Source organism: Canis lupus, chromosome 34, assembly GCF_003254725.2.
Source record: "Canis lupus dingo isolate Sandy chromosome 34, ASM325472v2, whole genome shotgun sequence".
NCBI lineage: Eukaryota > Metazoa > Chordata > Mammalia > Carnivora > Canidae > Canis > Canis lupus.
This window is the reverse complement of record NC_064276.1, coordinates 32557505-32583676: the sequence shown is the minus strand read 5'-3', so window position 1 is coordinate 32583676 and position 26172 is coordinate 32557505. Positions and strand designations below refer to the sequence as shown.

The 26172-nt window shown below is 38.0% G+C and overlaps 1 protein-coding gene across 1 annotated transcript in view; it reads left to right on the top strand.

The window, feature by feature from the left end:
- The first annotated feature begins 535 nt into the window (after positions 1-535).
- The window catches only part of WDR49 (WD repeat domain 49), a 124885-nt gene continuing 99248 nt past the window's right edge, over positions 536-26172 (top strand). The window contains exons 1-2 of the mRNA XM_025425482.3: positions 536-1289; positions 22650-23090. Coding sequence (XP_025281267.3) covers positions 1128-1289; positions 22650-23090 — 603 coding nt within the window. The 5' untranslated portion in view covers positions 536-1127. The remainder of the gene's footprint in view (positions 1290-22649; positions 23091-26172) is intronic.

The window sequence follows — 26172 nt, the reverse complement described above, 5'->3', positions numbered from 1 at the left end:
ATAATAAATAAAAAAAAATAAAATAAATTAAAAAAATAAAAAAAAATAAAAAAATAAAATGTTAACTTTTCTTTTTCTTCCTCCCTCAGTATTAGCCCAGCCAGTGATGGTACAGTAAGTGGTTTTATTACAAAGTTTATCACGTTATGTTGTGCTTTTCCCCCTTATATTCAATAAATTGGACAACACCCCCATTTTAGATACATAGAAACTAAGACAAAAAGAAGGTAAGGAACAGATTCTTATTCATCAAGAATAAAATGTTTCCTATGTGGAAAAACATACAAGTCCAGAATGTCATTCTCTTCTCTCTTTGGCTAATCCTCTTATTTCATAATATATAACACACTTCATAGAAAATACTTTTATAATACTTGCCTTTAAACAATATAAGAATGAAGTTGAATTAAAAATGAGTGAGCTGAATTGTCCTTTTAAAAAAACCCCAACATTCACATCACATATTCAGAACTTTAGGTCAGTAATTAGTCAGGGGTTGGGGGGGTGGGGAGGGCAGTGTGGTGGCGAAGAAGAAGGAAAAGTTTTCTGTTGGCTTGACTTTGGTTGCCAGGAACCACATAAAGGCAGCAGGAACAGATGAAAACAAAAACTCCACACTGCTGGGAAGGTGGCCTTCGGAGGCAAGCACTTCACCGGGACAGGAGCCTTCAGCTGCGTCACACAAGAAAATGGAGCTTAAAACCCCAACATGTTAATAGAAAGCAAGGTTAGCCAAAGAGATTTTGGAGAAGTTGCTTTTTTAAATGCATTTAAAATGAGACTTAGAAGCTGTGTTCTCTGTCAGTTGGTATAAACAGGGGGGAAGCCTTGGGCATTTTTAATCAAGCCAGATTAAGCAGACTATAAGGAGGGGTGTTTGAAAAGGATTTGACTGTAGATTTTGAAAGTAAACCATGGCATTAAAGAAGAGCGAGGGTCGAGAGCTTTTATGCCTTTTACCTCTTGGCTTGAACATTTTGCTTCCTCATTGTCTACCTTGAAACGTGCTTTCCTTTTGGAATTCTGTTGTGAAGTTGGGTTTCTTTCCAAAGGCACCTGTTGAAGGGTTAAAAAAAAGAAAAAAGCGTAGAAGTAGTTGAAGGCAGCTGAAAAGAGGTGAAGCCATCATGAGTTACCAGAATGCACCTGACTTGAATACGGGGCCACAGCCTGGGCCGAAGAGCCCCAGGAGAACAGGAGGTGCCACCACAGACCAAGACTGCTGCCTGCCTCTGCTTGAACACCAGCTCGGAGTGGGTGACTTTCTCAAAATTCAGAGTGCCTTTGAGGTAAGCCTTAATCTTCTTTGCTGGAGACTTTGAATTGTTCATGAAGACTAGGATGAAAGAGGTTTTTCCCTTAAAATTATATATTCCATGGCTAAAACAGGGAATTGAAAAGAATCGTCCAGGCTTGGATTTGACAGCAGAGTAACTTTATCCTTCCTTTCTGTGGGCTAAATAATATTATTTAGTTTGCAACTGCTGCTGTTGAATATCACTGCCATCAAGGAAGGATTAATTCTTTTTTTTAATTTTTATTTATTTATGATAGTCACACAGGGAGAGAGAGAGAGGCAGAGATATAGGCAGAGGGAGAAGCAGGCTCCATGCACCGGGAGCCTGATGTGGGATTAGATCCCGGGTCTCCAGGATTGCGCCCTGGGCCAAAGGCAGGAGCCAAACCGCTGCGCCACCCAGGGATCCTGGAAGGATTAATTCTTGGACATGGTTTTTCTTAGAGAGCACCACAGTCTTGGAAAACCAGAAGTTGTGGTCATGAGTGGGAATAACAGATCTCTAAGGTGACTCCCAGCACAACTGTCCTTGCATGGCGCATGCAAGTAGAACTCTGGAAATGCCAATTGGCAGTTTGCAAACATCCTCCCCTGCTTCACTCCAAGTGACACAGCTCCCTTTCAAAGCCAATTTTGGCAATTCATTGTCCCAAGATCCGGTGCGAGGGACCAGTCTCCAACTTTTTTGGTTAAATGTTGGGGCAAGCCCACCAAAATGAAATTAAAAGTTTTCATTTTAATTCTGCATATACAACAGGCCTTAGGAATTTTAACTATAAATGAATAACTTCCTTCTCTCTATCTTAATTAATTTGGAATTCTGCAGCTATGCATAGTAAACAGCATACATCAAAATGACTTTTGGTTTCTCATGCGAATTGGAAGAAGTGTTCTTTCGTGCTGCAGAATTTAGGTAGACATGAGCCTCCATTCTTCCTACTTCATTATGTTTGCTAAAATATGTTCTTAGGACTTCAGAAGATCCGCTGAGGGTGCTTGGGAGTATCCACTTTAATTTGAAACAGACATACAATATTTTGGAATCCCACCTTGAAATTAATAAAGCATGATGAAATGGAACCATTATATTGGCCTGTGATTGTCATAAATTTTCATCTTTAGCTCTCTCTGCCGAAAAGCATTGCTAACTACTGAAAAAATCTGCCCGTATCCTGTTATGCATAACAGGTTAGGTTCTACCTGTAAAGATAAATTAATGTCCCACTTATATTAATCATTTCTTTATAATAGAATCATATCTAGTAGCAAAGGCATGCTCTGGCCTACACTTTTCTTATTTTAATTGTCATATAACTATGTATCCGACCCCTATTTGTCTGCAGAATTTCAGTGCTGCTCATGTCCAATGCCCCAAATGAATTTGGCGTATTTTGATAGACACAGCAAACATTTTGACAGCTTGAGGACATTCAGAGAAACGTAACTGCAGACGATGACAGCTTTGACTCTGGAATGAACAGAAATGTGGTGGTTTGTTCTGCTAAGAACACAAAGAATCTGAATTCTAGGGTCTGTTAGGAGAGTTGACATTATGAAGTTGGTATGTTAGGAAGTGAAACTGCTACAGAAGGTGGGGGTGGGTGTTCTCTTCAAGCTACTCATCAGCCTGGAGGAAACCCAATGAAACAGGATAATCAATCTCCAGAGTTGTTTTCATTGTTGTCGTTGTTTCTACTTTTGCTTTAAATGTTTCAAAGACTGGATCAGTGATTTTGAAATGACCAGTTGGAATAGCCGGTTCTGCTGAGGGAGAATAGATTGCAATTCAGAGCTTGCATGAACATAGAAAATCTAATGACGGGTTTTAAAAAAAGAAGTTGAGGTTTGCAGACATACTTTTCAGAGGAAAATGAAGTCTCTCCATTTTTAACAGACTCAACAGACACCAAATGGAATAATCCGATGGCAAATGTGCGACCAGGACTAAACATTAATGAGGCCCTTGAGACAATATGAATTCCAAGCACAGCATGGAGACCTAGAGAAGAATGATGCATGAGCTGGTTTCAGTGGAGTTTAGTCCATCTGTCATGAGCGTTAGGCCCACAGGCCACAGGTGTAAAAGGAGAAATTGCCCTCAGCTGCTGTCCTGCAACATGGAATTGAAAGGCAGTGATTTGTACTCCAATCACTAAAGACATGCTCTTGGAAATGCCAAGATTCTGGCACTAGATCCCTTTATCTCTTATCTTTTTGGTACACAGATTGCTTATTGGGGGCTAAAGAGTTGACAGATATAGATAAAGTCCATATCCTTAATTGAAAAATGGGAAGTTGGGTCTTTGAATTGTGTGCTGAAGGTTTCACATACGCTTCCAAGTAAAATACACATATTATATAAATCTTAGTAGTAACATTTGAGAATAAAGCATGTAATGCTTATATTTATTGTGGAATAGTATAAATGACTTGGAATCACTGTTTTAACTCTAGGAAACCTCTCTGGTCTTTTCAGATTAAGTTTCAGATTAAGTTATCTGTGCATTGTATAGATTCTGTTCGCTCTCAAGATAGGTTTGTTCTGAGAACTTCTTTGAACATTTTCCTTGGACTTCTTGCTGGGATTTTTGCTCTGCCTTTCTCAATGTCTTTGTCTTTCCTATTTTGAGCATAAACAGCTCACCTTTTGCGTATGGTTCAGATTTCTATTTAAGCTAAAGATTCACTAGGGCTTGGGCAAATGGCAGCATGGAGTAGATAGGGAAGGGCCAACCCCTGGTTCTGGGCCCAATGTTGGCCAGATTTCAGGAGATGATACACAGACACAATTGTGGTTGGAAGTATGTCAAGACCCAACCCAGTGAGTCCAGAAAGTGTAGGCAAACTACAGTCCCATCAGGGCATCCAGGACCAAAGAAACAAAGTCGTGGCATGCAGAGGCCAACAATGGAGAGCTCAAGGAAAGAAGTACTCAGAAACCTACATAGCCAGACTCTCAGAAGAAACTCAATATATAACAGGTCTCAATAGAGCTTTTCCAGAACTCCATTTCCCTTGCTTGGGCCATAATTTCCACTTATTGGCATTCCTATAAAATCATCAAACCACAGCTATCCTTCTTTACATAATAGCTAGTTTTTGAAGTTGCTAAGAAAATGTAAAATACGGTTGACATCAAAATAATATGAATGTCCAGAGACCATGTCATTTCTCTAAGCATTGCAAGTGCGACAGGGAAGTTTGAGTAACAACCATTTTACAAGTCTATGAATAAGTTTCAATGCCTTCAGGTTGATATATGGCTTTTTGGACACCATCACTTGAAAGAAAATGAAATCCACAAGTTACTTTTCTAGTACTTTTATCCAGGTAATTTCTTTGTTCCAAAGATAAGGATCAACTTAAAACAAGATGTAAAAAAGTAAAAAATAAATAAAGATGAGGATCAAGACGTTAATTAAAAACTTTTGAATGCTAATGAAATATGAAGTAGGAGATGGAAAAATATGCCTTTGTATCCTTCTAAGTGAATTTGTCTTTGTAACTCATTGCTTCCACTTCCTAGCACAACTAAAAGGAATGCAAAAGCATAGTTGTGTTATTCAAAGTTTAATTTCTTTTAGGAACTGTAGGAGTTGGAATCAAGAGACTGTTAGAGGCCATGTGGTTTAACCTCTACTCACTGAATATATAGTATCTATGTTAACTGAGCACTTATTCTTCCAAGTATTTTCCAGATACTATCTTACTGACCCCTCACTACAACCTTATTATCCCCACTTTAGAAATCAAGGAAACTGAAGCCCAAAGAGCTTGAATGACTTGCACAATTTTTCTGGAACAATTCTCTATTTTCATTATATGACTCCTCTTTGCTTGAGCAGTCGGTCCACCCACCTCTATCTTCCTCATAACTGAACTAAAACTCTTCCTGGAAATCAGGGGAGGTAAAAATGATGAATAAAAGTGTATTATCTTTCAAGTATTGTAAAATTTTATGATGCATTTTTGTGTTTGGTATCATGTTATTTGATCCTTTACCAGCCTGGAATGTAACCATTTTTACTTTCCATTTACACACAAGGAGAATGAAACTCAAAAATACTCAGTTGAATTACTCCATGGGATAGAGCCAGGGCCCAGGGACAGATTGTCAACTTTCCAGCCCATTGTATGGCTCAGGTCCCACTGGCCACAAGGCAACCTCCCTTTGGGATGTTGCTTTAAGGAGTGGGAATCCAATAGGAGAAGGACTTCATTAACAAAACAAGCATGTTAAATTGATAGCACACAGACGCTCTGCCCTGGCAACTTGGAATTAATGTGCAATCAGCAAATAATCAACAGCTCCTACAATAAAATCAATGCAGAGAAAAGGTGGAAGAAAAAAAAGGAAAAGATAAGAATAATCTATTGCTTTATCATCTTTTCCTTTCTCAAGGCATCTCAATGGAGGCTTATGAGAAGGTAAACAGGTAGAGCTTAATCTATAACCCTATTATATGGTACCCTATGCATTTAGCAGCCTCAGTCAATTCATAGCCTGCTAAACAAAGGCAGCAGGTCAGAGCATGTCTCACTCCAACTCTATTAGTGGAATCAAAAAACCTATTTTTGATGGCAAGAGAAAATCAGCAGAGCTCTGCGGGTCCCCCTTTCCTCTCCCCCAGCACCGAGGTGATAGCACAAAGCAAATCCAATACCACTGCTGCTGGCACAATTGGAAATGAAGGAGATTCTTTGGAGATGTCTGAGTTGCATTCACGGTCGAGGTCAGCAAACTATGTCATCACCAAAACACAAGCAAGGGAAGTTTTGTGTCAACACACATGAAAGATTGGTCTTCTTGAACACTGTTGACTTTGTGCTGAATTTTATGACAGGTTCTCTAACAGCTTCATGCCCTTTCCAATTTCTCTGTGTGCTTTTGGAGCAGGTGCTTATAAAAATTGATCTGGATCGGAGAGGGTGAGGAAGAGTGTTTTAGGTGAGCAAATATTTTAACCTTGAGCTTTGACCAGGACTGGAATAGAGAAAGCAACCAAAAACCTCAATATAAAGCTGAGGGAAAGGCAGCAAAATGCCTGGTGCTATTCATTTGTAATGCATCAGCTTAGCCAGACCTGCAGACCTACTGCATGGCCTACTTTTTCCAATTTCCAGAGAATTAAAAACGAAATATGAAGAAAACAGACAACTAAAGAACTGTATTTGTGCCATTTTGATGGCACATTTGTCACCCAGTATAGCACACTCAATCATGACAGGAACCTACTGGCTCTGTTGCTAGAAATAAGAAGCCTTGGGATTGTTCCTTGGTGATTTCCAACCTTTCTCCCAAGGCGCTGGCTTCTCACTTCCATAAGTCCCTCAGGGTCTTTTCCTCCCTTATCCTGTCTTCCCACTGTTTTATGGATATGGCCTTTATTAAATCTTGATTCTCTGGCTACCTACATTCTCTGCTGAGGACCACCAAGGACATTCTTTTCCTCTACTTCTTCCCCTTCCATGTGTGTACACGTTCTTCCCTAAGTCTGTCAACACTTCTGAGACCAGGTTGTCATGCTCCTCCAGACTTGCGTTGTCCAATATGGTGACCATGAGCCATGTGTGGTGATTGATGGACTGATTTAAGTTTTAAAATTATTTATTTATTGAAGAAAGAGAGAGCGCGGGGGCGGGGGGGAGAGAAGATGGGGAAAGAATCTCAACCAGACTCTGCGCTGAGTGTGGAGGCTGACGTAGGGCTCAATCTCACAACCCTGAGATTATGACCTGAGCTGAAATCAATAGTTGTGACGCTTCACCAAATGAGACACCCAGGTGCCCCACCACATGTGGTCATTAAATTAAAGTGAAATAAAATAAGAATTGAATAAAATGAAGATTCATTTAAAGTACTCAGCCACACATGGTTAGTAGCTCTCATATTGGATAGTTAAGATTCTAGAATAGTTTCATCATTGCAGAGAGTCCTATTGGACAATGCTGATTTGATCCCTTTTCATGGTATCCTACTAGCCTGTTCCATTTCCTCATTTCTGACCACATTCATATGGGCTAGGGATTACTCTCTGTATACCTACCAGATGGTAGAGCCTGGAGGCCAAATTGATTCTTGGCCCCAAAGATACCAGAAAATATTTCCCTTCACTCTCACCTAAAACTTATTTTTCTACATTCTTCCCTAGTACTGTAGAGAATACATAACATCTATTCCCTTTGGGGGAATTCTTACTTCCTCATCCAACCTGGTCCCACCTCCCCACAGGTGTTTAGTCTGGATTTACAGTTCCAACAAATCAGTCAAAACTATCTGGCACTGGAACTCGACTCAAATTATTTAAGTCATGATGGCGGTGTTGTAGTTGTTTGAGTGATTTAACTGTATTTCTGTGTTAGGACTTAACAAATGCTGGGCTCAGCATGGACTGCTCCTGCCTGCTCCCTGACAATTTCCCAGCAAACTCCTACACCTACTTCATATTTCAATATCACTCTCTCAAGAAAGTCTTCTCTCACCATCCAGGCTGGATTAGTACCTTACTAGGTTTCTGTTCACCCTTATCATAGCTTCTTGCGTGTTCTTTTTGCTGCTCTCATTGCAAATGTCCTGATTAAGTACAAGGCTATTATTTGTTTAAAGCCAGGGATAAGGGTCAGGCAGGTGGAGAGAAGTCAAATGAGATCTGTAGATCCCAGAGAGTGGAGAGCATGGGTGCAGCTGAGATACCTGGAGGAGAGAGGTGAGTGTCTAAGATGGAGCTTAGGGAAATTTTTCAAGGGGATGGAGAAACAACTGGAGTGGCTATAATAAATAAAGTAGCAGGGTTATTTCCCGGAAGTAGAAGGGCAAGAAAAAGAGATTATAGCCAGTGAAATACAATTTCACCCATCTTTATGATTCCTATTTAGCGGTCCTTTGTTATTAAAGCAAAGCTAGAAGGAATCACTATTCTCATTGTAAAAAGTCGAGTCACACATGAAAGTCCCCTTTACCATGGTCCACCTTCAGCCACTGCTCTGCCTCAAGTAACTACTCACATGTTGCATCTTTCCAGTGTATGTTTATTCATTTCTACCCATAAATGCACATACACATAGCACATATAGCTCTATTTTACATAAACTATGTTTATATATTTTATCATATTTTATGCATTCAAGGTAAAATGCCACACAAATGGCTGTTAATCATGTGAAAAGATCCTCATACTTATTAGGAATTTGATTTGAAACTCCAAATAAAAAAAGACCTGCATTTTCATTTATCAGCTTGGCAAAGATTAAAAAGATTACCAATATATACTGCTGGCAAAGAATCCGGGAAATGGGTGCTATTATTGAGACTGTGAATTGCCAAAGCGTTTTTTGGTAGGCAGTTTTCCAGAAGTGTATCAAATGTAAAATGTATCCAGTGTGTCCTTTTTGAAGGAGCAATTCTAATTTGATGTGCTGTCCTAAATAATGACATGTGCAGAAGAAATATATGTATAAGAATATTCATTGTGATTGTCAGTAAAATGGACTATTTCAAACAGCCCAAATATTTGCCAACAAGTGAACGGATAAATAAATTATGGGATGTGCCTACTATTCAGCTATTAAAAAGAATAAGGCAGGCATATAAAATTGTCAAGATTTACTGTTCAGCAAAAAAAAGAGAAAATTACAGAACAGTGCATGATCATATTCTAAAATGAAAAATGTGTGTATTTGTGTGTGTATCGAGGTCTCAATTATGGTAAAATAGAAGTGTGCTTTAGCAGGGTAAGGCCTAGCAAATGGCTTAGTGGGCATCTTATCTATACCATAATTCAGTGCAAAGATAAATGTCATTAAAATGTCAGTGTATCCTACTACAAATTCCATGGTACTGTTCTAAATGTGTGCCTACCAATGCTGAATTTAAATAATGCTGAATTTATAAGCAATGCTTTTTATAAATACTTTGATCTTCTACTAAGTAGTGTTTCTCCATCAACTTCCTTTCAGTGAGTTTTAGCATTAAGAGAGAGATGATAGAGACCTATTTTATTGTCTTTATTTTCCAGGCAAGGAAACAAAAATCTCAATGAAGGGATTTGTCTGACTCCATCTGAGTTTTGGGCAGAGCCAGAACATTGCTCAAAGTGGTCTGATATCCCTTTTTTTGTCCCTTTTCTCATAGCAAACAACCCTAAACTTTATTTAGAATTATTTCTGATTTTCCCACATTTTATGCTGTATTATTCTATAACTTGGCCATTGTTCATTGCTCTGGCCTCCTTCTCAAACTTGTAGTTATTAGGAAAACAGATGAGCATCTCTTCTGCAGCATGGAAGAGCCTAAAAATACATTCATTCATTTCCCTCATTCTAGCAACAGGTACTTATCAATGTCTGTCCTGTGGGAGCTGAAAACCACTTAGACTCAGACCTTCCCTCACCGAAGGGTATGCCAACAAGTGAACTCGCTGTTACTCTGTTAAAAACTGCTCAGTGCTCTGAGGAAAAAAACAGTGTTGTGGGGATCCCTGGGTGGCGCAGTGGTTTGGCGCCTGCCTTTGGCCCAGGGCGCGATTCTGGAGACCCGGGATCGAGTCCCACATCGGGCTCCCGGTGCATGGAGCCTGCTTCTCCCTCTGCCTGTGTCTCTGCCTCTCTCTCTCTCTCTGTGACTATCATAAATACATAAAAACAAACAAACAAACAAACAAAAAAACAGTGTTGTGGGAGCATGTTGCTCACCTTGGGGAGGGGGCCCCCTGGAAGGCTTCCTGGAGGAAGGAACATCCAAGCTGCCATCTGAGGGAAAGGCATCACTCTGGCAAGTAAATTCAGGTTAGGGGATTAGTTTTCCAGAAAGAGGAGAGAAGTGCAAAGTTGGGTTGGGCAGAAGTAGTGTGGTGCTTTCAGGCATCCATTTGCCTGTGTCTTGGTTAGTCCTGAAATTTTAACTCCATTCAAACCGGTGAGCTCTTGAATCGTTGAGATCATACTGTTCATGAAAATTAAAACTGACTAAAATTCATTGAAGCAAGGAAAAAAAAAGGCAATATGAACGTTGGCTGGCAGACTCATGTCTCCTGTTCTGTTGTTCAGTCTCTCATGAAAGTTCACTGGTAGGTGAACATTGCAGGGGTTGATTTAAACTGATGCATCTGTTTTGAAATAACACATCTAATCTTCTGCTCCAGAAGATGTTCACAGGGTTTGACAGCAAACGCTAATACATATTCATAACCTATAGGCTTTGTAACCAAGGGAAATTGAGGCAAGCGCAACAGAACGAAGCATGAGAAAGCAGCATGTTAATTTTAAATTTAATTATAGAGATAGGGGGAAAGGATGCATTTTGATAGTGTATACTCATTCAGCTGTCATGGAACATTACCCAAAAATCATGCCAAATATTTGACAGAAGAAATATTATTTTGGGTGAAATGCTTGATAAAACTAGCAGGTCCTGGGGAAAACAGATTCTGAAACTCTATTAGAAACTATTTTTCGTGTAGAAAAAAAGAAAAAAGCATTGCAAAATTCTAATGATATGAAAGAAAAAAAATAAAAAGCTTTCAAACCAAGGGAAGGTCTCTGGTCCGTGGACAATTTCTCTTTATGGAACGTTCTTGACATGTGTTAAGTGCTAAATTCAGTTTGAAATTAGGAAAAACAATAATTAGTGTGACTCTTGTGTTCTTCTCACTTTTGGTAAACCCGAAACCATGTGTCCTTCATTATGACCAGTACACCAAGGCTTTTTACTGAAGTGTGTTTGAATAGCACAGACCCTGGTGCCGCATGCTTAAAATAGTGTTTGGCATGGAGCAGTCACTTAATAAATATTTGTTGAATGAATGGAATAAATAAACCTACCCTATTCTATCTTGCGTGGTGTATAAGCTCAATGTATTATTTATTAACGAATAGATCAGTGGATGGATGGATGGAAGGATGTATGGATGGAAGGAAGTAGCCCTCTAAGTGCCTTATAACTCACAATTTGACATTAATTTTCAGGATCTGAAAGCACATACTCACCCGTGAATGAAGAGGGTGGACTTTGGGTCAGTGACCTGTTAGCCCACTGCTGGCTTTCACATGCTAGAAAAATACTTGGATTTCTGAGCAAATTCGATTGTTGTTGCTCCATAGTTTTTAAAAAGGACTTGTGGTCTTGTCCTGGGCAAGTCCTTATTTACAGAGTAGGGGAAAAAGAGAAAACCTTTCTTCCCTTGTTTCATTATAAAATATTGCTACAGGAAAAAAATAAGGAAAAAACAAACACGAACAGCATTTCTAAAAGTTGGCGGAATTTAGAAGAATTAAGTGTCGGTTTTGAGAATGTATCGCTTTATTTTGCCAGCAAGTATGTAAATGGTTAGGCTTACTAGAACTATTTTTTTAGCAAACAACTGTGAGTCTTAAGAGGAATGAGCTCAGTGGGGGTTTGGGTATAGGCAATCTCTTATTTTGCTGATGGAAATGTAAATTTGTTCAATCTTTTGGAGGAGGATTTGGCAAGATATATCAAAAACTTTAAATTCTGACTCAGCAATTCTGTTTCTAGGGAATTTCCCACAGGAAATAATTGGACAAGTGAGCGAAGATGTATGCGTTGAGATGGCTGTTTATATAAAACAGCAAAGCATTGGGAACAATTGAAATTTTTAATAGTGGGGGCCATAAATTGTATGTCTTATCCACAGAATATTGTGCAGCCATTAAAAATGATGGTAAAGACCAATATATATTGTACAAGGTTTGATGTAACGTGAAAAATGCAGCATATGAAGATATGTATATCATGACACCATCTGAAAAATAATGCACAGGTACTTCTCTTTCTGCCCAAAAAACAATCTGACATGTTGATGGCATTATGGAGGATTTTAATTTTTGGCTTTTTTATATCTTGTATTTTCTATAGTAAATTTCTATGAATTATTTTGTGCGGGAAATAATTTAAAAAATGTGTTGGCACTCTTACACATTGCTAATTGAAAGTACATGATCTCGAATTTAAAAAAGGCTGTCAAGTTTCTTACAAAGGATGTATATTTAGAGGTTTGCACTTAGGTTTAGCACTTAGTTTTCACAGAAGGTACCGTGAAATCCAAATCTTACAAATCTCAAAGGCTGAAGGGAGTTTTACAAAGTCCATGATTTTTCATTTTATTTTTTTTAAAGATAGCTCCTGAGAACTGACTATATCTGCAGAAAATGCTTTCTAGGCAAAAGGAAAGGAATTTTAGAATATTCTTTGAAAGGCCTTCAGGAAGACAGGAAGATTTTCTAAATGTCTAAAGTTGTAACCACTGAGATACTCAACCAGACACAGCTGGAAGCAATGCCGTGTTACTGTATTGCTTGATAGTTAAATAAACATAGCAAAATAAATGTACAAACATTATCTTAGAAGGGCTGAATGAGAATATGTTTTCTCTCAGATCATAAACTATTCACTTTTATTATAAAAGAAGTTCTAAGAGATGCCAAGGTACTAATTTCTACTTCAAAAAGACCAGAGGATCTTGACTAATAGAAGTGAAAGGGTACACTTTCAAACACCGTTAGGAGTTTTTGTTTGGAAAGTCTACGTTCAAATTCGAACAAATTGTCTATGGGAAGCAGGTTATATTAAAGCCATACTTCTTATTAAAGTCAAATTAAATTTTCAATTGAAAGTACTGAGAATTAATTACTTTATCCTTATGTTTTATAATGAAATCAAATTTCCTAAATTCTTAATGTTTCCCTAGCTATTACTAAATACGTGCTTGTGAATCTAGCTTGCTGTGGATGTGACTTCAACACAATAACTTAAAGCTGGAATAAAATTGTTTAAGGTAAAGATGGCTTTCTATGCAGATTATCTTATTGGATCCTTATATAAACCCTGAGATTTGTTATGACTGATTTATGACCACACAAATACTATGCAGCAAATTCAGGGATAATACCCAGATGTTAAATAAGGTGGTATTAATTTAGATATATATGTATACTTCTATATACATGTATTTTTTTCCCAAAGATGGCTCAAAGAGAAGTTATTTTGCCTCTTAGTACTGATCTAATACAGATTGAGAGTTTATCTCAACTAAATCAGTATATGCAAGCTCATTTTTAGATTGAGGGATTGTTTTATCTTTCTTCCTATGGAGTTACCTTCTGCCAAGAAGTCCAGGATAGAAACTACTGGCTCACCTAAAATCCATGAAAGTAGCAGTAGAAGTGGCTCATGACAAGATGCAAACTCTAGTGCCTCACAGTGTTGGTCTGGAAACGGGGGGAAACCTTCCTTTCCTTGGGCTCACTTAGACCAGTTTTATATCCGAGGAGGAGCTGCTGAGGCCATGTGTACAGTTAGTTGTTATTTCATATGAAGCCCCAAACTAGCCTCTGCTGCCAGGATGGCAACAGTCAGAGAAACTGAGAGCTTCTTGTAATCCTGTTAGGAAAGTCTCCTTCATATATTCTTTGGAGCCACTGAGAAGCCTCTTAGAAGCGTCTAGTTAGCAACTGGCCACTCCTGATAAATAGGATCATTTTACTAAAATTAGTAACTACATACCCTTCCAAATCCTTACACACACACGCACACACACATACACACACACTCTCTCTCTCTAACAAATGAATTTAGCTAAATCCTTAGAGAAGAGTCATTGCTAACACAATGGCTTTGTATTTATAGTCCTTCTAGTCTTTAAACCATTTAGCAGGGAATTAACATGTATTGAGTATAAATGTGTTATACTCACCTTAAATTATCCCATGTGGTTCACATCAATTATCCGCTAATCCTGATCACAGCCCTAACAGTTATCATTATCCCTATTTAGAGGTGTAATAACTGAGGCTGAGGTTTAGAGCCCCAACTGCACAACCACACAATCCCCCTGCCACAGCGGGATGTGTATAACATAATAGAGGGAGTGAATTAATTTTAGTCCCAGAACATAAGTGGGAGCCACTGATAAAATGAGAATTAGCTGCGCAGTAAAAGTTAATGCATTTGTGCTTTAAAGTTTGTGTAAAAGATCACATGCTTTCGTTATACATTGAATGAATTTATTTGAGCTGGCATAATAGAATCAATGAACATAAAACACATACCGATCGAGGCATAATGCTTCTTGAAGTACGTTAGAAATGTTCAGTTAAAGCAAACTATTAAATTTTAACCAAAGGTATGGCAAAAACTGGTCTTATTTTCAAACTTGAATCCGTGAACAATCAATAATCAGAATTTTCCGGTGTATTATAAAATCGCTCTTTTCTATCAAACTTTATGAATTGGGAATATCCCTCAAATCATCTCCCAGGGCATATTGGCTTTATCAATACGCAGAGTTGTAACGTTGATTGTTCATGTTACTTTGGGGAAGAAAGTTTGTTGTCTTATTTGTTTATGGTCTATTTGCAATTCCATATTCTAGAATATATAAAAGACTTATTTTGGTATCTACCCGTCAAATCCATTTCCTGTGCTTAGAAATAGAGAGAAGTCACTAATTCACAGGAAGAAAATACTCTGAGATTCAGCTTTAAAATGTTTTAAACATAATCTAAGATAATAACATAAATAGAAGGGGTTGATTGATGTCATTATGTAAGTTTAAAATACAAGATTGACATTGACTTAGCTTTCAGAAACAGTTTGCAATTTTGGCTCAAATGGAGTGTTTTTAGGATCAGATTTCTTTCTCCACACTTGAAATCTGGGTCACTGAAAAATTTCCATCTCTCTAAACTTTTTAGACTAAAAATAATTTAACAAAGAAAGGAATGATGAACTTCTGAGTAGTTCAAAGGGCTGGATACCAATTATTTCTCAGAAAGTTAATTTAATTAATTAAAAGTCTACACCAAATTCTATTAAACACTTGATTGCTTAGTTTTTGTACACATCATACCTCAGTTCATCTTTTTTTTTTTTTTAATTAAGACTTCATATTTTTAGAGTAGTTTTAGGCTCACAATGAAACTAAAGGGATCCCTAGGTGGCGCAGCGGTTTGGCGCCTGCCTTCGGCCTAGGGCGCGATCCTGGAGACCTGGGATCGAATCCCACATCGGGCTCCCAGTGCATGGAGCCTGCTTCTCCCTCTGCCTGTGTCTCTGCCTCTCTCTCTCTCTCTGACTATCATAAATAAATAAAAATTAAAAAAAAAAAAAAGAAAAAAAGAAACTAAAGGGAGGGTACAGAGATAACCTATGTCTCCTCTACCCTAAAACATGCACAGCCTTCTGCTTTATCTCCATCACCCACCAGTGGGGTACAACTGTTACGGCTGATGAACCTACATTGACACATCATAACCACCCAAAGTCCACACTTTACATTAGGATTCACTCTTGGTGTTGTACATTCTGTGGGGTTTGGACAAGTGCCTAATGACATGTATCCACCATATTGGTATCAAACAGAAGAGTTCCACTGCCCTGAAAATCCTCTATGCTCTGCCTATTTACCACCCCGCCCCCCTCATGCCTCTAACTCCTGGCAACCACTGAAACTTTTACTGTCTCTCTGGTTTTACCTTTTCTAGAATTTGATGTAGTTGGAATCCTATACCATACAACCTTTTCAGGTTGGCTTTTTTCACTTAATACGCATTTAAGTTTCCTCCAGGTCTTTCCATGGCTCAATAGCCCATTTCTTTTTAGCATTGAATAATATTCTATTCTCAGGATGTACCAGTTGGTGTATCCATTCACCTACTGAAGGACGTCAGCTTGTTTTTTCCCAAATATTGGCAATTATGAATAAAGCTGCTGTAGACATCCATGTGTAGGTTTTTGTGTAGACCTAAGTTTTCAGTTCACTTCGGTTAATACCAAGGAGCATGATTGCTGAATCGTATAATATGTTTGGTTTTGTAAGAAACCACCAAACTATCTTCCAAAGTGGCTGTCTGACGTTACATTCCAATCAGCAATGGAGGAGAGATCCTATTCTAGACTCTTGTCAGGATTTGCTTTTGTCAGAGTTCCAGATTTTGGCCATTTTAATAGAGTGTGTGGTGATACCTCGCTGTTTTAATTTGCATTTCCCTGATGACATATGATGTGGAGCTTCTTTTCGTATGCTTATTTGCCATCTGTATCTGTATATCTTCTTCTGTGAGGTATTAATTAAGGTCTTTGGCCCATTTATAAATTGGATTGTTTTCTTATTGTTAAATTTTAAGAATTTTTAAAATATAATTTGGATGAGTTCTTTATCAGATACATCTTTTGGAAATATTTTCTCCCAGGCTATGGTTTTTATTCTCATTCTTTTGAAATTATATTTCACAGAGCAGAAGTTTTTTTAATTTCAGTGAAGTCCAGATTATGAATTCTTTCTCTCATGAATAGTACCTTTGGCGTTGCATCTAAGAAGTCGTCACCAGACTAAAGGGCATCCAGGTTTGCCTCTATGTAATCTTCTAGGAGTTTTATGGTTTTGTGTCTTATGTTTAGGTCTGTGATACATCTTGAGTTAATTTTTGTGAAAGGTGTAAGGGTTATGTCTAGATTTATTTTTTTATTTTTATTTTTAGATTTTATTTATTCATGAGAGACACACACAGAGAGAGGCAGAGACACAGGCAGAGGGAGAAGCAGGCTCCCTGTAGGGAGCCTGATGTGGGACTCGATCCCAGGACTCCAGGATCACGCCCTGGGCTGAAGGGAGGCTCTCAACCACTGAGCCACCCAGGCATCCCTATTTATTTTTTTATCATGTGGATATCCAGTTATTCCAGCACCATTTATTGAAAATATTCTTTTTTTCTCTTATTGTATTGCCTTGGACCTTTGTAAGAGATCTAATGACTATAGTTTTGTGGGTCTATTTCTGGGCTTTCTATTACATTGATCTCTTTGTCTCTTCTTATGCCAATACCACAATCCTTGGGTACTTACTATAGCCTTGTAGTAAGTCTGGAGTCAGAGTTAGTTCTCCAACTTTATTCTTGTCCTTCAATATTGTGTTAGTTCATCTGCATCTTTGGCTTCTCCATATAAACTTTAGAATTAGTTTGTTGATATCCACAGAATAACTCATTGGGATTTTGATTGCCATTTCAAGGAATCTATAGATTATCTTGGGAAGAACTGAGATCTTGACAGTCTTGAGTCTTCCTATCTGTAAGCATGGAATAGCTTGTCATTTATTTAGCTCATCTTAATTTCATTGGTTGGAGTTTTATAGTTTATCTCATATAAATCTTATACATATTTTGTTACATTTATATGCATTTCATTTTTCTAGATACTGAGCTAAATGGTATTGTGAGACTGAAGAAAGAGAAATTAAGGAGTCAATCCCATTTACAATTGCACCCAAAAGCATAAGATACCTAGGAATAAACCTAACCAAAGAGGTAAAGGATCTATACCCTAAAAACTATAGAACACTTCTGAAAGAAATTGAGGAAGACACAAAGAGATGGAAAAATATTCCATGCTCATGGATTGGCAGAATTAATATTGTGAAAATGTCAATGTTATCCAAGGCAATTTACACATTTAATGCAATCCCTATCAAAATACCATGGACTTTCTTCAGAGAGTTAGAACAAATTATTTTAAGATTTGTGTGGAAGCAGAAAAGACCCCGAATAGCCAGGGGAATTTTAAAAAAGAAAACCATAGCTGGGGGCATCACAATGCCAGATTTCAGGTTGTACTACAAAGCTGTGGTCATCAAGACAGTGTGGTACTGGCACAAAAACAGACACATAGATCAGTGGAACAGAATAGAGAATCCAGAAGTGGACCCTCAACTTTATGGTCAACTAATATTCGATAAAGGAGGAAAGACTATCCACTGGAAGAAAGACAGTCTCTTCAATATATGGTGCTGGGAAAATTGGACATCCACATGCAGGAGAATGAAACTAGACCACTCTCTTGCACCATACACAAAGATAAACTCAAAATGGATGAAAGATCTAAATGTGAGACAAGATTCCATCAAAATACTAGAGGAGAACACAGGCAACACCCTTTTTGAACTTGGCCACAGTAACTTCTTACAAGATACATCCAGGAAGGCAAAAGAAACAAAAGCAAAAATGAACTATTGGGACTTCATCAAGATAAGAAGCTTTTACACAGCAAAGGATACAGTCAACAAAACTCAAAGACAACCTACAGAATGGGAGAAGATATTTGCAAATGACGTATCAGATAAAGGGCTAGTTTCCAAGATCTATAAAGAACTTATTAAACTCAACACCAAAGAAACAAACAATCCAATCATGAAATGGGCAAAAGACATGAACAGAAATCTCACAGAGGAAGACATAGACATGGCCAACATGCATATGAGAAAATGCTCTGCATCACTGGCCATCAGGGAGATACAAATCAAAACCACAATGAGATACCACCTCACACCAGTGAGAATGGGGAACATTAACAAGGCAGGAAACCACAAATGTTGGAGAGGATGCGAAGAACTGTTGGTGGGAATGTGAACTGGTGCACCCACTCTGGAAAACTGTGTGGAGGATCCTCAAAGAGGTAAAAATAGACCTGCCCTATGACCCAGCAATTGCACTGTTGGGGATTTACCCCAAAGATACAGATGCAATGAAACGCCGGGACACCTGCACCCCGATGCTTATAGCAGCAATGGCCACAATAGCCAAACTGTGGAAGGAGCCTCGGTGTCCATCGAAAGATGATGGATAAAGAAGCTGTGGTCTATGTATACCATGGAATATTCCTCAGCCATTAGAAATGACAAATACCCACCATTTGCTTCGATGTGGATGGAACTGGAGGGTATTATGCTGAGTGAAATAAGTCAATTGGAGAAGGACAAACATTATATGGTCTCATTCATTTGGGGAATATAAATAATAGTGAAAGGGAATAGAAGGGAAGGGAGAAGAAATGGGTAGGAAATATCAGAAAGGGAGACAGAACATGAGAGACTGCTAACTCTGGGAAACGAACTAGGGGTGGTAGAAGGGGAGGAGGGCGGGGGGTGGGGGTGACTGGGTGACGGGCACTGAGGGGGGCACTTGATGGGATGAGCACTGGGTGTTATTCTGTATGTTGGCAAATTGAACACCAATAAAAACTAAATGTATTATTAAAAAAACTCCACTTCATGCTCTGATATATAGCAAAACAATTGTCTTTTGCATATTAATCTTTTATCCTACAGTCTTGCAGTAATCACTTTTTAGTTCTAGGAGTTTATTTGTTGATTCTTTTAGGTTTTCTACTCAGATGATCATACCACCTGTGGACAAAGACAGTTTTACTTCCTCTTTGCCAACCTTTATGCCTTTTATTTCCTTGTCTTATCTTGTTGCAGAGGTTAAAATTTACAATATGATTTTAAAAAGCAATTATGAGAGGGAACATTCTTCTTTTGTACCAGATCTTAGTTGGAAAGCTTCCAGCTTTTCACTATTTAGTAGGATGTTAGATGTACATCTCTTGGGTAGATATTCTTTTTTAAAAATTTAAATTCAGTTTAGTTAACATATAGTATATTGTTATTTTCAGAGATAGAATTTAGTGATTCATCAGTTGAGTACAACACCCAGTGCTCATTCTATTGGGTGCCCTCCTTAATGCTCATCACCAAGTTACCCCATTCCCCCCCCCAGCACCCCTCCAGGAACCCTCACTGTATCCTATAGTTAAGAATCTCTTGGGATCCCTGGGTGGCGCAGTGGTTTGGCGCCTGCCTTTGGCCCAGGGCGCGATCCTGGAGACCTGGGATCGAATCCCATATCGGCTCCCGGTGCATGGAGCCTGCTTCTCCCTCTGCCTGTGTCTCTGCCTCTCTCTCTCTTTTTTTTTTTTTCTGCCTCTCTCTCTTTCTCTCTCTGTGACTATCATAAATAAAAAAATAAAAATTAAAAAAAATAAAAAAAACATAAAAAAAGAATCTCTTATGATTTGTCTCCCTCTGTTTTTATCTTGTTTTCCTTCCCTTCCCTGATGTTCATCTATTTTGTTTCTTAAATTCCACATATGAATGAAATCATATGGTATTTGTCTTTTTCTGAATGACTTATTTTGCTTAGCATAATACACTCTAGTTCCACCCACATCATTGCAAATGGCAAGATTTCATTCTTTTTGATGGCTGAGTAATTCTATTGTATATGCACCACATCTTCTTTGTCCATTCATCTGTTGATGGACATCTGGTTTTTTCCATATTTTGGCTCTTGTGGACATTGCTGCTATAAACATTAGGATGCAGGTGCCTCTTTGGATAAATATGTTTGTATCCTTTGGATAAATACCTAATTGTGCAATTTCTGGGTCTTAGGGTAGTTCTATTTTTAACTTTTTGAGGAACCACCATACTATCTTCTAGAGTTTGCATTCCCTCCAACAGTGTAAAAGGATTCCCCTTTCTCTACAGCCTCACTAACATCTGTTTCCTGACTTGTTAATTTTAGCATTCTGACTGGTGTGAGGTGGTTTTGATTAGTATTTCCCTGGTGCTGAGTGATGTAGATATTCTTTAAGTTGAGGAAATTCCCCTCTATTTTTAGTTTACTGAGAGTTTTTGTCATGAATAAGCACTGAAATTTGTCCAATGCTTTTTCTACATCTATGGATATTTCAGTTAATTTTTAAAACAATTTTCTTGTGGCTGCTATTGCTATATTTACCTTACAGATAGCAAAATGAAGACTCTACAGTAAAGTAACTTGCCAGTAGTTTCTACAATTACTGGTGGAATTAGGGTTAAACCTACAATTATTTGGCTTACTCTACAAATGCTGTCTCTCGGTGCTTACTATCAATCCCAACCCTTTGGCTCCAAGGTAGTAGGAAAAGTAGGTCCTCTCATCATGAATCTCACCAATCTAAATAGCCTATTAAGTAGTAAAGCATATGCTATACTTTGAAATATTTGAAATATTATCTCAAACCATAATATTGACAGTATAATATTCTCATTATGCATATATTTTGTATTTATGAGTTTGCCTACTTGCTAAAATTTATTTGTAGCCCCAAAATTAATACTAGACACACTTTCATAGTCATTCACAGACACATACAGAGGGGCAAATTATTTTAGCCTCCAACATATATATTTCAGGCTGAGGTCAAGCAATATAACATGCTCCCTTTTAATTCTAGCTCTCATACTGCAAACAAGTATCCTATTTGTGGTCTGCTTGGTGCCAAGTTCTTTTTGCATTTTGTGTTTTTGTTGGTGATTTCACTATTTAAAAGGGCACCCAAGTGTGGTGGTAAAGTTCTGTGTAATATTCCTAAGTGCAACAAGGCAGTGATGTACCTTATGAAAACAGATAAGCTTTATTCAGTTTTATTAGATATATTAGATAAGCTTTGCTCAGTTGTTCATGAATTCAATATTAGGAAATTATATATATATTAAATTAAGTGTCTTTCAGCAGAAACACAAAACAAATTATGAATCGATCAAGTGATTAAAATATTGTGATCAGAGGCTCATAGAAACATAACTGTATTTCCTCTCAGAACTGTGGTTTGTTATCTGCTAATTTAGCATTTACAAGGACTTTATAGAGCATAAGTGCCACTAATAACAAAAATCAAACACATATGGTTTCACTGTAATGATGCATTTGTAATGGCGTATTTATGAAAGTAGACTTCTTACTTTTGGATCAAAGTTTCAATGTGGTAAAATTTTATTGGCTGTGCTGAACTCTGTTCACCCATCTTCCATAAACCACTATGCTAGTTTCCTAATGATGTTATAACAAGCTACCACAAACTTAGCAGCTTCAAACATACAAATTTCTCATCTAACATGGGAGGTCAGAAGCCCAAAATGGGTTTTCCAGGGCAAAATCAGGGTCACTGTTAGTGTTATACTTGATACTGGTCAAGAGCCTTGTCCCATCATTTTTCCCCTTTTAAAGTAGTAAATTTATTTATTTATTTATTTATTTATTTATTTATTCATTCATTCATTCATTCATTCATTCATTCATGAGAGACACAGAGAGAGAAGCAGAGACATAGGCAATGGAGAAGCAGGCTCCATGCAAGGAGCCTGATATTCATTGTCTTCCTTCTGGAGGCTCTAGTGGAGCTTGTTTCCTTCCCTTTACCAGCTTCCAGAAGTGCTTACATTTCTTGGAATATAGCCCCACATTACTCCGACTGCTGCTTTCATCATCACATCAAATCTCTGACTCTCCTGCCTCCCTTTTCCATTTATGAGGATATTTGTTATTGAGAATATCAGCTTGTAGCCCTGTCAATTATTTGCTCCCTAGCCCCAATTAAATACAGTTCTGTTATAAAAGTAAAAGACATTTGTCTTTGCATTTTGGAAGAATTGCTGATTGGGTCCATATTTGGGGATGGTACAATGCTCTGTACTTATGGATGCTTTCATTGTTGTCTTGTTTTTATTCCTATTTCTAGCCCTCAGATCCTTGTCAAGCCATTTGCATGTCTAGAGAAGAGTTTATGCAAAGGATGACAGAGACTGTGGGTTGGGGCACAAAGCAAGAATATGGGGAGCTCTTTGACAAAGTGGATGTGGCCCAAGATGGCTTCATTAACTGGGACAAGCTGACTTCCTTTATGCTGTTCGCACTTTATGAGAAAGATGAACGAGCAAAGGCAACGGTGGTTCCCGCCTGGAAAGACTTTGAATTCCTCCCAGTGAAGCACAAGGACACCATTCAAAAAGTAATTTTCTTAAAAAGTTCAAGTCGTTATCTGACCATCAGTAAGGAAGGTTTACTAGGAGTCTGGGGAGAGAATTTAAAGCTGCAAGAAACACTTCCCATCAGTTCAGATGCCACCAAGCTTAAACACCTGTGGGTGACAAGCCTGGTTTCTCTGGAAAATGTAAACAAGGTACCTAGTCTTTATAAATAAATCTACTGGGGCACCTGGGTTGCTTAGTGGTTGAGCATCTGCCTTCGGCTCAGGTCGTGATCCCAGGGTGCTGGGATTGAGTCCCGTATCAGGCTCCCTGCATGGAGCCTGCTTCTCCCACTGCCTATGTCTCTGCTTCTCTCTCTGTGTCTCTCATGAATGAATGAATGAATGAATGAATGAATAAATAAATAAATAAATAAATAAATAAATAAATAAATTTACTACTTTAAAAGGGGAAAAATGATGGGACAAGGCTCTTGACCAGTATCAAGTATCACACTAACAGTGACAAAGAACTGTAGGAACCCTGGGTGCCTCTCCTCTGACCTGGAGGGAATGCAAGTGGAGCTAAGTGAGCTATTCAATTTCCCAAACTATTTTCTTGGCCACCTTTAAAGGACCCAACTGATAGTGACTCAGATTCTTGGCTCTGTCCTCAATGCAGCCATGAGACATTACTAGCTGGTAAGATGTTCCCAACTCTATAGCAGAATCATGGGTGTATATGCTGAACCGAGAGGCCATAACAATGCATGGCACAACTCAGTACAGTTACAAGGAATGAATTGCTTGTCTGATTTTTAGCCACAATTCTAATCAGTTTCTTGATTGTGTTGGGGAGGGCCACAAAGTACAAAAATAGCCTTATATGACTCTACCTATGAGCAAGATAGCATATTCAAAGTGAAAATCAGTTTGTGAGGGAAGGATGAAGAAACTTAAAGAATCCATATTCTAGTATTTTATATTCAGCAGACGGTAAGCTTTACTATGAAGATTTTTAAATGCTTCCATAAGCAGAGATAATAGTATTAAGAACCAATTACTACCCTTAACTATTTCCAATTCACAGCCAACCTAGTTTCATCTAAATCTCCCCTCTTTTGAGATCCAAAACATGCAATTATTTAATATGTAAATATTTCATATTATAAAAAGTCTCCCATTTTAGCATAGCCATAATACTGCTATCATATTTAATATTAATTATAACAGTTCCTTACTATCATCAAATATCCAGTCATGTACATACTTTCTTGTCTTATAATCTTTTTAACAGTTTATTAATTTCTTTTTTGATAATTTGTTTGAATCAAGATCTGAATAAGGTCCAAACTGTTGTGAATTGTTGATAGGTCTCTTTTGATCTACATGTTTTTCTCCATCTCTTCTTTATTCTTGCATTGTTTTGCAAAACAGCTGTTGTTGTTTTTGTTAAAGAAACTAGATGTTTGTCCTTTACAGTTTCCCACAGTCTAGACTTTGCAGACCATATTTAGATAGGGTTACTTAGCATATTTACTAGTTCTCTATATTTCCAGTATATTGATAATCTTGATCTACCTTGATCAGTTTCAGGATGTTTTTTTTTCTGAAATAGGCGTTCCTCAATCAGGAGGCGCAAAATGCCTATTCTCCTTCTTCTTGGGTTATTAGCACTTATTGCTGAATATTCCTTGATCTATCAAGTCGTTTAGGGGTTGCAAGATGATGGCATTCTGATTCCATCATTTCCTCTTCCTTTATAAATTGCAATACCTTTATAAAAAGAAATGTCCTTTGTCAATTATTTAGTTAGAATGTAGTACTAATCATAGACCAAAGGCCAGATAAATGGCTAATTCTTTACTTTTATTTACCAGCATTCAAAATCCTCTAAAGATGAAAAATGAGAGCTATTATCATTATTGTTATCAATATCATTACAAAAAAAACCTCATGAGCTTAAACAATTTGATTTGTTTCAGCCCACTGAGTTATTAGCCCATCCTTAAAATTGTGCTATCTTTGGCCACTGGGATGAATACAAGTCAGCTTCTGAGTCTTGTCTGGTATAACAGTATTAGTCTTTGAAAGCTTCTTTGCTTTCTGGTGTGACAAGATGTTCCAGGATCATCTTGCATATTTATTGTGCCAGACCCCAAATCAGCCATTTCTCCAAAGACCCAGGTTCTTTTTAGTGGGGAATGGTATGCTCTAATGTCTTGAACATAAAGAATCATCGTCATCATCATCATCATCAGCTTCCTATGTGACATGCCCTGTTCTCTTTATCTTCTCAAGATCATCATGAAGTGGCTATTATTCCCCCTTTAAGAGTGAGAGACTAGGCAAAGAGAGGTTGTAGAATTTGGCCCTGGTCACACAGCATGTGATCAGTGTTGCAAGATGTGTAAACAGAGGCAGCCTGATTTCAGAACCTGCGTTTCAGTCTTTGCTGCCTCTAGAGTGGCCGCTGATGTTCCTTCTTGCTAAGGATCTGGTGCTGATGCTAACTGTGGATTACAACATAGTTCAGGCCCAGCTTTTCTTTTATATCGTGTGCAGCATTCTATTATCTTATTATCATGTAATATTTGTCTTGTTATATTATGTGATGATTATATCGCATTTTTTCTTCACTCCAGGATTGATAACTAAATCTTAGCCTTTCCTTTGCACTTAGTCTACATAGAAGTTTAAGGAATGTTGCTTTTCTTTCTTCTTTTCTCAAGTAGCTTTACTACGATATGATTACACAAAGTGCACTGCACATATATTTTTTTAAACAATAGATTTATTTTTATTGGTGTTCAATTTGCCAACATACAGAATAACACCCAGTGCTCATCTGGTCAAGTGCCCCCCTAAGTGCCCGCCACCCATTCACCCCCACCCCCCACCCTCCTCCCCTTCCACCACCCCTAGTTCGTTTCCCAGAGTTAGGAGTCTCTCATGTTCTGTCTCCCTTTCTGATATTTCCTACCCATTTCTTCTCCCTTCCCTTCTATTCCCTTTCACTATTATTTATATTCCCCAAATGAATGAGACCATATAATGTTTGTCCTTCTCCGACTGACTTACTTCACTCAGCATAATACCCTCCAGTTCCATCCACGTCGAAGCAAATGGCGGGTATTTGTCATTTCTAATGGCTGAGGAATATTCCATTGTATACATAGACCACATCTTCTTTATCCATTCATCTTTCGATGGTGGCTCCTTCCACAGTCTGGCTATTGTGGACATTGCTGCTTGCACTGCACATATTAAAAGCACCCATGTTGATAGATTTTAA